At 45.4% G+C, this 15,831-nt stretch overlaps 2 protein-coding genes across 5 annotated transcripts in view; one reads left to right on the top strand and one right to left on the bottom strand.

Annotated features, from left to right (window-relative positions):
- Positions 1-7,081, top strand: part of FAM210A (family with sequence similarity 210 member A) — a 25,024-nt gene extending 17,943 nt beyond the window's left edge. Inside the window, exon 4 of the transcript XR_008211260.1 lies at positions 160-7,081. The gene's annotated coding sequence lies outside the window, so the exon portion shown is untranslated. The remainder of the gene's footprint in view (positions 1-159) is intronic.
- LDLRAD4 (low density lipoprotein receptor class A domain containing 4) overlaps positions 6,772-15,831 on the bottom strand; it is a 271,366-nt gene continuing 262,306 nt past the window's right edge. For all 4 annotated transcript variants that reach the window (XM_052704089.1, XM_052704091.1, XM_052704092.1 and 1 more), the window contains one exon: positions 6,772-15,715. In XM_052704089.1, the coding sequence (XP_052560049.1) occupies positions 15,173-15,715 (543 nt within the window). In that variant the 3' untranslated portion in view covers positions 6,772-15,172. The remainder of the gene's footprint in view (positions 15,716-15,831) is intronic.

Genomic DNA, 15,831 nt, shown 5'->3' on the forward strand with positions numbered 1-15,831 from the left:
TCATCCCCTGGAAGGAAGAGGAATTGTCCTTGCCTCTTTCCAGAACCATCAAAGATCTGATGGGACCAGGGTGAAGGAATTTGCTGCCATACAGGCAGTGGAGAAACTGCTGCTTTAGCGACTTCCTCAATTTGTGCCTTCTTTCTCCCTCATATACAGCGATCCTGTAGAGCATTACACTGACTTTGCTGCTGATAAGCATGAATGTGAGGGTTCTGAGTGGCTGCTGGAGCAGGAGTTGGAAATGAAGTTGTATCAAGCAGGATCCACAGCAGCAAACAAGGAGGACCTGGATCTGAAGTTAAAGCCTGAGATGAGGCGGGAGCCAGAGTGGTGCCAGAGCCATAGTGGCAGCCCAAAAAGCAGCCAGAGTTCTAGTGGCCCATGGTGAGACTGAAGGCATTGCCCAAATAAAGGCTCGAGGCAAGTTCAAGCCAAAATCATAACCTGACAAGTTTCCAGAACTGAAATAGCAGCCTGAGCAAGATCTAGGGGTGAACTCATATCCCAAATATACCTGAGCAGAATCAGAGGCCTGTGTAAGATTCAGGGAAGTCATAGCTCAAGATGGAGTCAGAACAGAAGTTGTGAGCCAAGCACAGGCCAGAGCCAAAGATGGGACCAAAGCCAAAGTCACTTCCCGAGAGGGAATAGCAGCTGGAGCCACAGCACCCACTATTGGGCCAGGGCAAAAGTCAAAGCTGGAAATGAAGCCACAGATATGGGGCCGAAGTTTGTAACTGAAGTTGCTACCAGGCCTAGCCAAAGCTGCACAGTGAGCTTGTTGCTAAAGTAGCAACCCAGTGTCAGGCTAGACCTGAAAGACGGAGGTCCAAGGTGGTGGCTGGAGCTTAAATCATGGCCTACAACTGGGATGGGGCTGAAGTTACAGGCAGAAGTGGGGTCAGACCTGAAGTCTTGCACCGAGTGTCACAGTCTGGTGACACAGTGACAAAGTAGAGCCCAATATCAGACCAGGCTGGATCGGAAGAAGCAGCCAAAACATGGACCAGATGTGCAGTAGCCTCCTGGGCAGAAGTTGCAGCCCAATAGCAGGCTAGAGGTGAAGCAGCTGCCTAAGATGATACTGGAGGCACCGTAAGAGCCCAGACAGGAAACAGTGACAGAGACAGGAGGACCCAATCCAGACAGGACTTCAAGCTGTGCCCCAAGCAATGTTCGAAGGCAAAGTCTCAGCTGAAGGGAGGACTGGAGCCAAAACAGTCAAACAAGACCAGAATGGGGTGGGTCCTGAAGTCACAGTCCATGAGGCTGGGGCAGAAGCCAAGGAAGACCAAGCAAGGGCCAGAGTAGACGTGAGTCCCTCCAGAGAGTGAAGCCAAAGTCACAATCCAGTATAGAGGTAGAGCCAAAGTCACAGTCTAAGTGGTAACCCAGTATCAGGCCAGAGCAAAAGTCATGGCTTTGGATGAGGAAGAACCAAAGTCACTGCAAAGACAGAGGCCAAAGCTGCATTAGCTTTCTGAGCAGGGACTGGGATAAACATTATGGCCTGATACCAGATTGAAGCCGAAGTAGCAGCCCAAGATAGTACCAGAGTTGAATTTACAGCCCCAGATGGAGCTGAAGCCACAATCATAATATAAGACAGGGCTAAACCTGAAACTAAGACAGCACTGAAGTGAAAGACAATCAAATCATGGCCCACAGCTGCACCAGAGTCACAGCTGTAGTCCATGATGGGGCTGCAGCTGACATGGCAGCTGAAAGTAGAATTTGCTGCAATGTTATGACCCAAGGAGGGAATTAAGCTAAAGAAGCGGTCCAAGATCGGGCTGAAGTAAAATTTGCAGCCCCAGATGGGGTGAGAGAAAAAGTCACAGCCCAAATAAAGGCTGGAGCTTGAAGAGGAGCTGACACCCACAGACCACTTGGGATGGGATTTCCCACTGGCAGGTATCAAGCACACCCATATCCCTGTCCTGGGCTGAGCTGTGAGTCAGACCCAGGAGAACTCGCCACACAGTCCTTGTGGGTACCCTCTGGCTCTTCATGGATCCTGCTGGCTTTTCTGGCCATAAATACGTGGTTCCATACCCTTCAATCACAGCATAAGGGCTAGATGGGGAAGCACCTATGCCACAGCCACTGAGAAACTCTCCAATGGCCTGAGAATCCTAAAACCATAAGATATCCTGAGTTGGAAGGTTAGAGGGTACAGCTGGCCTTGGGGCTGCCAGAGCACACTGCGGACTTGTTCACCTTGCCATCAACCACAACACCTAGGACCCAGAGGGTCTGTAGCCATTGGAGAAAATATTTGAGAGATTTCCCCTCCCTTGCCTTGGAGAACAGGGTTGGAGCTGCTGGAGGGGCACTCAGTGGTGGCAGAGAAAGTCCCTGGCCCCTGGCAGCACGCTGCAATCCAGCAGGGCACCTGCCACGTCATCTCCTGGGTCACTGCTGTCCATGTGACCATCCTCATCAAAACACATTTCTGATTGTGTTCCTCATGGGTGTCAGCTTGGAGCACTGAGCTGCATTTGTCCTTATTCATCACTTACCGTCAGCAACAATAATAATTAGAGAGCTGTAATTATCCCCTGGCAGTTATCTGGCTATTTTGATGAAGATGATCTTCTAAGTAGAAAGAATACATCTTGATTTCATAAGGCCACAGGGCAACATGTAGCATTAAGTTTGGGTTTGAGTTTAAGCAATTGACTGGACAACTACAGGGGAGGGAACCCAGGGAAAGATACACAGGCTTTTTTTGAAGTTTTTTAAAAAAAAAAAAAAAAAGGAAAAAACAAAACGAAAACAAACTAAATACAACTGGGTAAAGTTTCATCAAAAAATGAAAGAGGAGAATGTTCAGGTTGGATATTAGGAAGGCTTTCTGCTCAGAAGGAGAGGTAAAGCACAGGCACAAGTTGTCCAGGAATGTGGTAGAGTCACCACTCCTAGGGGTGTTCAAGGAATGGGTGGATGTGGCACTGAGGGACATGATTGGTGGACAATATTGGTGGCAAGTGGATTGCTGACTAGATCATATTAGAGGTCTTTTCCAACATCAGTGATTCTGTAATTACATGAAATATTTCTAACTGCTGCTTTGGCTAGCCAAGTGGCCTATCTTGTGAAACTGGGGACAGTGGTGGTTGTGCCAGCATCCATCCCTAAAGGTGAAGGCCTGAGTCTTTTCCATTTCCATAAAGAGCAGACCCATATGGGAAAACAGATGTTCCCACAATATCCCATGTCCCAGTCAGAAGTAACTGACAAGCTGTGTGGCAATTGCTATGAGTTGTAGCCCAGAGCGGCTCTCCACTTCTTCAGTGTTATTGTCAGATGGTGATTTTAGTCTGCTCAGTATCATTTACCTGTTGGGGTATAGTTTTAGTTGAGATGAAAGTGTCCATTTCCCCTGGCATATGGCTTGAACCAGTGTGCATGTTTTCTTATCTGCAAGATAGTATTGGTGGAACATGAAGCATAATCTAAAAAGGTGAGAGGACTCGCACAGAGCAGCTGATGCAATCACTCAGCCATACAGCTTTCAACGTGCACCAGTGCACCTCTCACTGAGAAGCTGCAGCAGCTAATGCTGCACCACTGACCCTCTAAAACACACACAGCTGGACTGCAAAGCCAAAGGGGGCCAAAGTGGCCAGAAGAGCAGTTTTGCAGTGGCCAGCCGAGCCCTACCCGTCAGGTTTCTCCAGAGGGAAAGACACCAGATCATTGGCTTTTTCAGGCAGCTGTCAAGTTTGCAGCTGGAAACAAATTGGAAAGCACTTACTTAGACTCCTAACCCAATTGTAGGAAAATAAACAGCTCCTATACATTCAGCTGTTGCCATAAACCCTTCTGAAAGGGTATGAAAATGCGTTAATGCTTTCGATTTGGCTTATATGGCTTCTTCACCAAGTGAAGCCAACTAGGGCAAGCTTGGCTCAGCATATGAAAGACTCAGAGACTGCTAACATAATTGCACATGTATGCCTATGCAGGGAGACATGTGATAAACTGTAACATTCTGAGAGCTTTGAGGACAAAACTAGTTTGTTGGTTTTTTTTTTCCTCTGGGAGTTTCTTGCTGTCTAGGGTTAAATGTAGGTCAAGCTGTCTGAGCCATGTCTGTGGCACACAGAGTGGGATTAAATCGGAATTTTTCCACTCAGCTCCACTGTCAATCACTGTAATGTCTGCAAATGTTAAATTAATCTGGAGTGAGCTGGCAATGGCATTGAAGGGAGCTTCTTGGGCTCAAGGGTGACATTTTGGCCTCCGTGGAAAAATTGCCTTCTCTCTCCAGGCAAAGGGTGGCTGCGTTCCGACAGCTTTTTTTAAACCCTGAAATTACCAGCGAAACCCAGAGAGATGATAGCTCTGTACAAGGCAAAAGCACACAGATGGCAGAAGGAGCGGGGAGAGAGAGCACCTGACTGCAGGTGGGACTGCAAGCGATGGAGGTGGGGAGATGGCTCTGCACTGTGTGCTGCCCTGTCCCTCTCCATGCATCTTTAAAGCAGCATTAGCACCTCTGTGCAAAGCTCTTTGTAGCAGAAGCCTGTTACTGAGTACAGAGTATTTTGCAGTAAGGATCTGCTGGTTTGCAGGTGTTACAAAGGACAGTGAGCATTCAGCATTGCCACTCCACATGCAGTCCGTAAATCCTCTGGCATCCAGCATGTTGCCTTTATCACAGTGTGAGTCCAGCACTGCTGTGCATCCCAGAGTCCTTCCAACTTAATTAATATCTAATGGTGATTTGTAGCACCCAAGGTAAGCAGAAGCAGGCAGTTAACCAGCACTAAGTACAGTAGGTGATTTCTCAAATGCTAAGGAATGTTCTGGGAGTAACTGATGTTGTGAACTGTATGGGATACTGAGAAACGTAACTCGTCACTTTGACTACATGGAAAAGAATGGGCTAGCTCAGCTCTAACCTCTGCTCTCAGGAGTTATCATTTCATACTCTGCCCAGGAAAAAAAAAAAAAAAAGTAGAAAACAAGCCAAAAAAGAAAAAATCCTTCAAGTTTTTATTCTTTCCCAGTGCTGGAGTTGTGTGGAAGTGGCACAATGCACGTGGAACAAAAGCTGGGCATCACTGCAGCAGAAGCAAGTGATGAGAACTGGATTCAGCAGTGAGGTTTTTAAAATGTGCATTTTAATTAGAACTCATTTAAAGCACGACCGATCAAAACAGTGATAATGAGAGAAGCCTAATTAATTTTTGTCTAAGCAACCGAGCCTCATTATAGAGCGGTCTTGGGGAAGAAAAGGGTTTGGAGTGGTACAACCAGGGTGTTTGTAATGAGAGGCAATACTGCGGGGAGCCTGGAAGCCAGACCAAAAGGTTTCATAGGACTGCAGCAGCCACTGTATTAATCTTTAAACAGGAAAAGTAACCCTACTGAGATGAGACATCCCATTTATAGCCAAGTTCTGAGCTGCAACCATTGGCAAAGATATTAAAACACAATCAAAGAGAATGGCATATTATAAAACAAATATAAATACAATTAAAACCAGATTAAGTAAAAGATCAAAGCAGTCTCAAAAAAGCAGTTTCCAGGGAGTTCAGGGTTCAGACAGCAGAGGAGGAGCAGACGCTCAGAGGTCTGGAGCGCTTCTAAGCGCTGAGGCCCCAGCTACTTTCTAAGCACCAAGGAAGAATTAAAATGCTGTGGAGGGGGAGATGCCAACTCTGGGTGGTTATATGGAAAGAGAACTGTTACACTTCTAAATGGTGATAGCAGAAAGTGCTGCAGCATTTAAATAAGGAAGCCATTTGTAGAGAACAGCAGAAAGCTCCTGTCCAAAGGCAGCCCAAGGGCTGCTCCTGAAGGAGTGTGTCAGAAGTGAGCTGGTGCATAATCAATGGATATTAAGATGTTATAAGAGAGTTAGGCAAAATAGACTAGGATAATAAGGAGAATAAATGGAAGGCTTACCTGTATGTTAGGCTCACCTACAGAAAGCACCAGAAGAAGGGACCTCCAGACAAGATCCTTCCCCACTGGTAGCCAGCTCTTAAATAGGTCTAGGAGAGGTGCAGCCAGGCGCCACCCCTTCCGGCAGCACAGCTGAATTGCCTTCACCTGTGCTCCTCTGGCTGACTCATGGTTCTCCTCAGGTGATCAGAGGTTCAGGCCGTGACTCAGCAGTTCCCATGCAGCTGGGGATGCACAGCCCCCTCAGCAGCCTCTTCTCCACACACACTGCCCCCTGCTTTGCAGCACCACCTCCCTCTAGGCATCACTCTCCAAAAGGAATCAGCAAGCACAGACCCGAGTACAAAACGTAGCCCAAGACAAGGATTACATTAACAGTCATGCTACATGAAGCATCACGTTATACTTCAACACAAATAGAAGTTAACTGCTCACTTCTTATGTTGTTAAGCATTCCAATAGTGAAGTGAGAGGCACCACCTGTTGACAGTTGAATTTACCTTCTATTACCAAGGATTTGTGCTTTTCCCCTGCATGAACCATATCCTGTATTTTTGCTTTTCAGTCAGTTTCTTCAGCTTCATGGTTGGGCACTGCCCACCACTTTCTGGGCCAGCACTGCCCTGCCAGGGGCAGCCACGACACTGGGTGCCTGCAAGGGGATCAAGGCGGTGTTCCTAGCCCATGTTTCAAGGACTGAATCCCCCCTCCGACTCCTTAATGATCAGCTACCAGCTTGAGAGCAGAAAAGCAAGGACAAAAAAGGACAAGCGTTTGTTTTACAGAATGTCACGCTGGTGTTTCATCCCCTTTTCCCCCACTTCACAAAGAAATTCAATAGGAGACAAATGCATTTCATGGTTTTTAATAATTCTGTGCTATGGTTAAACCACAGCATATTAAGAACAAGCATAAAATCTGTATTTAAAACTAACAACAGCACTTAGAGCAACATCTTCCTTTAAAAGTATTGCAATAACAGACCTTAGGTCTAAAAACTAGGACATCACCATTTGCTCAATTAAAAGAGTCAGATATACAACAGTTGAAATCTTTTCCTTTATATAACCGGGAGTTATGGTGGAAAATAAGCAACAAATTAATTGTGTTAAAAGGAAAATAAGGTAAAAAAAAAAACCAACAAAACAAAACAACAAAACTTAAAGCAAACCAGGTTTGTCATAGTGTCACATGACAACTATTGAGAAATCCCAATACAGTTGTAAAAAAAAAAAAGTACTGTTTTTTAATAGATTTGTTTTTACAACAATAAAATTTAAAAGAAAGATTAAATATTGTTGATAGTGCTGTACATATTTCAGAATAACTTGAAACAAAATGGACAGAAATAAGAGACGCTGAAAGTGTGATCTTGAAAGCCACAATGTTGGAAATACAAAAAAATCCATACAGCAATAAAGCATTTTACACTGTAAAATAACTAGCAAGAAGCAACAAAGAGAGGGTCCACACTCTAAAACCAGGCGTTGGGTGGTTAGTTTTAAGTAAAGCAGCCTGACCAATATACATACCGTCATGAAATGCTCTGAGCACAGCAGCATTGGGCAGTTGATATCTATAAAGATAAAATCCCTTACAGCGCTTACATAGCCTTGGTACTGCAAGTAGAAAAGGTTGTTAAATTATATTAAGGTGATTTTATGACTTTTTCCTGTCCAGGCTCTGCGATGCCTGAGGCTCTCCTAATTTCTGCTTATACCTTTTCTAACATCCCGGCTGCCTACTGCGCTTTGTGGAAAATGGCAAAATGTGAACACGGTTGTGAAGACACTCAGAGTCTGCTCCTGCCACTGCAGCTTCAAAGCCAATTAGTGCCTCTGGAAGGAGATGTGCTCCTGTTTGGTCCACTCAATATGCAAGTTTTGATACGATAAATCACACCTTAGGTTCTTCTAGCAAAAGGTTTGCTCTGTAAAGACTCCTGCTAGTCAAGGCCTGGGTTTTTTGTTTGCTTTTCTTTCTTGGCGCACAGAAGTTGTTCTGCAGTGCAAACAGATGTGACATGGCCAGGCAAGACAAACTTCCAGAACAACTGCTCTGTGCCCTAGCAAACAATAAATGAGTTAACAAACAACAGTCATAAAATATGCATACTTCATTATGGTACGTGCTTACTGATACAACAGCTCAATACAGATAGGGATGGAGACAAGCTACCTGCACAGGCTTGACGATGTGGAACTGGCCATAAAATGCATGGATTTCTTTAAAACGAAGAACAGAACAGCCACGGTCAACATTCAGACACGGGACGCCCGTGGGGGTTTTAAAAAGATATTTACAGACAAATGCGAGGCTGGAATTTCAGGTCAGCAGAGAAGCCCCGGGGCAGCCAAGGGCTGTGCTCTGAGCCACGGGCTGTGAGCGCTGCAGGTGGGAGCCAGGGGCTTCACCACGGCCTTCACCGGGCTCAGGTACGGCCCCCGGGAGCTCTCCCAGCACTGGGCTGCCACCTGAAAGCCAACAAAAACACCACCTCGACGACATCGTGACGCGCCGCTACGTTACATCTGTGGTTAAAGCCTGACAAGTATAAAAAAGTTACGTACAGACAGGGGTATCTATGAGAGATCAGCCGGCATCCATCAGCAAGAGGACTGGTCTGTCTCGGATCGACAAACTTGTACATCACCTACCGTCCTGGGATAGTTAGAACAAACAGCTTAGAAAAATAAGTAGAGTATCTGCAATTCTCTAAAGTAGAACTTCACGTTTAGTTTTCCTGAGGTATTTGCTTCACCGAACAAGCCACACCGAGAGCGCATGGGGCAGGGGCACGTGCGGGGGGACCCAAGAAGCCGGGCAGGTCTGTCCCCTGGCCAGCAACACCCTACCAGCTGAAATGCACAGCACAAAGGGCTCCGTATCCGTGTTGGCTCCAACCAGGCTGCGGCCTTCCTCCCGCCATATTACATATTGACCTGGGCTCAGCTGCTGCTGTCAGCAATCGGCACAGCAGTGGGGCATGAGGAAAGCGAGGCCTCAAGGCCTGCGCTCTGCTCAGCACGCGGCACAGCAGCGGGGAAGCAGCACAGCAGAGCTGGCTGGTTACACACAACTCTTGTTGGCCTCCTTTTCATTTCACAGGGGTGGTCTACATCGGTTCCCACTTGTCTGAGCTTCACTTCTCATCAAGGACGCAGACAAAAAAAGATCTGAAAGGTTTTAGCCCATTTCTAGGTTAAGAAGAAACAAAAGCAACACCACAACTTAATCAAGGATAATAAATAATTAATCTGCTGGAGAAGTAGTAACAAATACTGGTCCAACTCAGCAATAGCAAGGCAACGACCAAGACAAGAAGCATCTAGCTGCAACGTTAAAGCTGTGGAGGTTTTGTTTGTTTTGCTTTTTTTTCCTTTTTCTTAAAGTGACACATTTAAAGAAAAAAAAAAAAGAACAGATCTTCACAGCAAAGATGCATCCAACAACCAGTTGCTATACACAGGCGAGCCAAGAAGGATTTGTTCAAACTTTTTCCCTTATGATATTATATTGATATTTAATAGGAAAATAAAATACATAGACTTCTTGTCATTTGTATGCATTCATTTGCAAATCTTCTTACAAAAGAGGACCAAGCACAGAAGTTGGCATTCACAAAGTCTATGCCATTATTTTGTGTTAAAATTGGTATCATCTATACATTATCTTACAGTATTAACATCTATTTGTTTTTGTGTGTTTGTTGTTCTACCCATTGGGTAGGATATGTGCATAATATATTCAAGTTATACACAGCACCATAAAAAACAAAAACAAAAACAAAAACCCACCTAACAAAATTGGAAAGAAAAAGACAGACAACCAAAAAAGCACCATTTTCAGTGAGGCACAACAAAGGTGGGAGCGTGAGGCCTGACCCAACGCCCCCTGGAGTCAGCAAGAGTCCTCCCACCAACGGCACTGGGCACTGAGTCAGGCCCTCAAGTGCAAGGGGATCCCATCTGCTCAGACCTGAACATGAGGCACCTTAGTTGCTTACAAACTACCAACATGCAAACCTCCTCAAAATTATACCTAGCACGTACAACAATAACTCATTAATAACCCTACCAGAGCAGACAGACAAGCACAAACCAAAGAGAGAAAGGAAGAAGAGACAGTTTCATCACCCACAAGATCCTACACATCCCACACCATCTCAGAAAGCTCACGTACCAAACCGGGTAAAATAGCAGCAGCAGCAGCAGTAATACAGCAAAGAAATGACAGAGTCATCTCCAGCAGTGAATCACACAGAGTGGCTGTTGGGGTGAAGGGGAACTTTCTAGGATATGAGTTTGTTTCTGTCAACCAACACAGAAATAAGCTCTGCTGGTGCTGAAGCAGAACCAGTGCCACCCAGTTGCTTTTGCTCAGCCTGCAAACAGGGAGAAAACAGCAAGGCAGAAGGAAAAGCTGGGAGAGTTTGCAATAAGATTCATTACGAGATTATGCTGTTTTTCCTTTGAAAGCAGCATGGCCCTGAAATGCATTTAATGCCAATAGTTGTGACTCTTTCAAGGGAACACCAGCAGCCTCCTCACCCGCACGGTAAAGGACTTCATCCAAACAGAGCTGCCACTGACAAGGAAAGAATTTGCTGGGAAGAGACAATGGGCTCCAGCACTGCTCATGGAGGCTGAATTTTGTGATGCAGCTCCTGCTAATCCCCAAGTGGAGCCACACCAATAAAATGACATTTTTGCTGGTGCGAGTGTGCCCAGTGGGGCTTTTGCCAGCACAGCAACAACAAGCAGAGGTGGGGCAGAAGGTAACTTGCACCCCTGACCGATGAACCAAGACTGGCAAACTATTAAATATAAAAAAATCTTACCAACCAACCTTTTCAGCTTGGCCATTCTCAAAATTTTGAGCTTCAGTTTACTAATACAAAATAGAGGAAATACAGAGAGCTTGGCCAGGAAACCTCTGTACATCCAACATAGCCTCACAAAGGATTTTTCCATGTTCCAAGGAACCTCAACAGGTCTCAAAAAATTCAGCATGAGTGGTCTTATCCAGCTATTTAAGACAAGGGGTAGGTTAGAAGAGCAGTTATAGCCACGCTGGTTGGCAAGCAGGCAGCTCAGGCCATTGATGCATAATTCAATTCTTCCTAACGCCATTTATCTAAAAAGCAAAGATGTAATCAAAAGCCAACCTTCATCCAAATCCAGTAATATATCCCTTCCTAGCATCAGCAAGGTTTGAAATAACATGCTTCTGAGATTTAAAGAATACATGAATTGCATTTGCTTTGCATAAATCATCACATGAGGTCTACATTAGCGCTGTCCCAAAAGCATGAGGATTTTTCAAAGCCCAGCCTGAAAACGGGGAGCAGTTGGATGGAAGATGGACTAGCATTCCTGGGCATGGGCAAGGATCCACTCAGTAAAACTTCCCAACTGACAAAAACAGTGCACAACAGTCACAGGAGCAAGAAACAAATACTCCTCATGCCTCCCACTGTTTGTGACAAACGATCTGTCATCGCTCCTGGGAGCACGATGCCAGTTAGCATTTCTGGGAGGTGATTATGGAATAGTAATTGATACATACAGAATGGATGAACAGGTCACAGGCACAATCTTGCATGCAGGTATGTATACACACACATGCACATCAACACAACTCAATGGTAATGATCAGAGAGAGCTGGGGGACAATCATAAATATCTTCAAATGTACCAGCAAGCGTACAGTTTAACCTTGGAAAAGAAAACAAAACCCCCCAAAAAACCACAGAGAACAATTTTAGAACATCAATTTCCACCTGCTTAAATGTGCAGGGCTTGGAGTAAGCAGAATGCTAGCAGCCCTTCTGCTCCAGAGCATCCCCATGCCCCAACACCATGGTGTCAGCCTGCAGGCCCAGCACCGCACTGCCAGGCAGGGCTGAACTCACCCAGCCACACACGGGGTGCTCTAGCACTACACGGCTTCCTCTTCCATCACAAGGAAAGCACATTCCTCCCAAAGCCTTTTCCCTACGGCTGAACATCCTGCACATCCAGCCCTGCAGGACCACAGGAAAGCAAACAGATGTATTTAGCACCAAGAAGGGATCCATGCCAAGCCGCTAAAGGGAAGAACTAGTCTTTGTGGTAGACAGAGGAGAGGTCATGATGCTTTAATTTGTAATAAAAAAAATAATTCTTTTAGCCTGAAAATTTCTGAGCTGGGCACATCGGAGTGAATTTTGGGAAGATGGGTTATTCAGCAAAGATCAGGAGATGCAGCCAGAGGTCAGGCTAATAGGATTCATCAGACAGAACACTCTGCACGTGCATTATGTGTTTTCTGTGCATGGTAGAACACCAGTATGAAGTTGTAATCTACATAATTAACTCTACAAGGCTTTTGAAATCTTTAGTAGCTTACAAAGTCACATTTGAGTGGCTGTGGAACCTAATTCTGGGTGTTTTCAAAGGAAACTCTCCACAAACGCTGCACAGAATCACCTGCATTCAGAGAATACCGACTTCTAAACCTGTAAGTATTAATAACGCTATTTAATTTCGTTATGTTTCTGGTGCAAAGGCAGATTTCCTCTCACTACAGCAACAAAAAAGGAACACGTGCTTCTGTAACATTACACTGTTGCTGGGATTCCCACCAAATACCCTTAATATTTATTCAGAAATATTGCATCTACTCCCGTAAGAGGCCCTCAAACGAAAGCAGTGGAGGACAGCTTGCCTGCACCAAGCACCAGGCCATTACAATTCCTTACTGATGGCTGTGTGTGAGCTTTGCACACAAAGAGAAGGCAAAGACGCAGGAAGAAATGCAACTACTAGGCGAGCAAATATTAAGAGTTGTTGTTTTCTCCACTACTTTTTTCTACAGAATGGGTGAAACGGCTCACATTTTCCACATGCAGAAAAATGTCTTCAATCAAGAAACTGTGACAACCATAATTCCCAAGAACATGAATGGAATACGCAGAAAATTCACTGGCATACAGAGATGTCAAAGGATGGCTAAGGGTTGACTTCAAAGAAAGTATATTCCCAAGAGGTGACTCTGAAGGTAAATCCAAGGCTCTCTCCTGTGAGATCTGCACAGGATAGATGCTGGTGTTCAACTGGTCCAACCCCAGGGCCCCAACCAGGCATGCTTAGACACAACCATCGAGTTCCAGCTGTTCTCACCTAAAGGCTTCTTGGCTAAATAACCCTCAAAGGATCTGCGTAGGCACACGCACTGTCTGGCCAAAGCTCACTTCCCAAGGACAGCAAAAGTCACCAAAAACCAAAATCAACACTGGTTGGTCTTGTCTTCTGCAAACATTTCCTAAACTAGCATAAAACCAAATTAGCTCGTGAAGAAAACAACCTATGCTGAGGCCTATACGACACACGCACACACACACCAAAGACACACACACACTGTTTTGGCATTAAAACTCTGCATAGATCAAAGATTCGCCTCAGGTGCCCAGCCAGAAGCCATGCAGAAGTCCTGTCTCCGGCCATAGGAGCCAGCACTCGATGCACCTGGTGCTTACACCCGGGCACCAAGCACAAGGCTTTAGGGGGTAGAAAAGGTGAAAAGTCGATGACGCGCACACACACACACATATATTAGAAAGTATTCAAACTAAGACTCCATAGGTTCTTACTTTAAGTCCATTTCCAAAATGCATTTTAAGTGCAAGTTGTGCTTTTTTCATGTGCTTGTGCTGCCACTACCACCATTCACCAACTGCCTTCCAGTGCTGCATTTGCTTCCACACAAAACCAAGTAGGGAAGAAGTGCCTCATGTGCCATTTTACCAGCAGGCAAAACTTTCCCATTACTTTTAAGACCAGCATGACAAAAGCCAGGCTCAGAGACGCTTCATTACTACGTGAGTGACCTCCATCCACAAGCACAGTCCTGCTGGCGCCCACGAGACAACGTGCACAGAGGAGGCCTCCCATCACAGCCTCCAGAGCTGAAGGCCAACACTTAGCGTGAGCGCTCCCACCTGCCAGCCCCAGCACTGCTGCGGAGACCACGCGGGGGTCACAGCCACAAAGGCCCATTCACTCCAACGCGATGGATTGCCAGGGCTGAACTTCAGTATCTAGAAGATGCAATGGAGAGCGCAAAGCACAACAGAGTCTCACATATGTTAACAGCATTGCAGGGGAAAAAACCCACCCTGGGTTTTTAAACAATTTATTGCATAATGTCATGATATGTGACTAAATACACTTCAGGCTACAGTGAGAACAAAAATCTCTAAAACCTTAAGTACTGGCGATACTGCGTTAAGAAAAGAATGGCAGCACTTCGTTAGAATTAATACAAATCAACACATCTGGGCTTTTGTTTTGTCTTTTGTGAAACAAACAAGTCTGAACTGCAAAATAGCTTAACTCTAAGTGATGGAAAATGCTGGGATGTCACATTTGCCTTCTTCCATCCGAAAGTCACCAAGACACTTCATTGATGCGCTGTTACTCAGATGCAAATTATTGCAAAGTCAACAAGTTAAGTGTCCCTGTATTTCTTGATTTGTGTAAGTCAAGAGATGTTAGGCTAAGTCCTGTCCCCTTTTCTAGCAAACCTGGGGGGAGGGGGGCAGACTCCTCCAGATCACTTCTGGGGCTCAATTGTTATTCCACAGGTGAAAAGACAACATATAGAAGAACTTCACATAAAACAGTTCCCTCATATATAATTTTTAAAACATTAAGATAGTGCAACTTTTTAAAACACATTTATCACAACACAAATTAATTCCTTGCATTCATCTAAGTTCTCAACTTTATACCTTGGCACACAAAACAGGAATTTTGATTCATATTTAAAAAAAAAAAAAAAGCACACCCTGGGAGAAAAAAAAAAGCAAACTGGCCAATTCTTCCCCCATTTAACTAGCAAAACCTTCGTCTTTCTACCATTCAGTGAGTACAAAATCGGCTGTACAAGCCTCATTTCTGTGCTAAGTTTACTTTCAGAATTAAATAATTGAAATAGTTTATTAAAAAAAAATAATATATTCCCCTTCCCCCCACCCCCCGAAACACTGCTCATAGACAATTTGAATGGAAGTTTGTATTTCTTTCGATCTGCTTTGCATGCAATTCCCCTGAAAGGAATCAGAAACAAACAACTGGTTTGCACGTTTGGTTTTACTAAGTTGTACCATGTGAAATGTAACAACATTGTGCACCAGAGCACGGGGCTCTTCCTCCGCCGCCCTGCTTCAATCTCTTGTCTTCAGTCCAAATGCACCTCGGAGAGTGACTTAGACCAGGTTCCCTGGTTTCCGGTCTTGGCCTTTGCTGGGGACAATTGTGCTCTCTGAATTGTTCTGCTGAAACTGAAGTCTGCTCCCCCTCTGCGAGGAAGGAGGAGCGTTGCTGTGCTGGTGATGGAAAAACGAGGAGCCTGGGTAGTGCCCCATGACCTCGCTGTACGTCGGGGGTGGTCCTTCCATCCTTCCATTACTGCTATAGTTGGTTGCACTTATGCCCGAATTGCTGCTCGGTGGGCAGGGGCCCCCATTGTACATGGAGATGTCTATCAAGTCGCTATCAAAAATGGTTCGGTTGGGCGGTGCCCTGACAGATTCCCGGTTGAGCTCCATCTGTTGCTCTGGGTCCCGGAGCTGCAGGGTGCACGGGCCTTGGTACGGTGGCGGCTCCTCCCCATCCGAGAGGGAAATGGTTGGAGGAAGGTCAATCTCATGCTGCATGTATGGGTAAGTAGGCTGGAAGCGACTGAAACGGTCCCGCTGCATAAAAGATGGGGCAGTAAACCTGTCCCTGGACCTTGGAGCATACATAATCTGCAATGGGAAGAGAGAGAGACGTGACTCCACACCTGAACGAAGCACTGAGGGCTCTCCATATTGATGAAGAATTAATAGAAAATGCTTCTGTCATCTATCTCAGAGGTCCGATC

Source organism: Tympanuchus pallidicinctus, unplaced genomic scaffold (genome assembly GCF_026119805.1).
Source record: "Tympanuchus pallidicinctus isolate F22 unplaced genomic scaffold, pur_lepc_1.0 scaffold5, whole genome shotgun sequence".
In the NCBI taxonomy this organism is placed as follows: domain Eukaryota; kingdom Metazoa; phylum Chordata; class Aves; order Galliformes; family Phasianidae; genus Tympanuchus; species Tympanuchus pallidicinctus.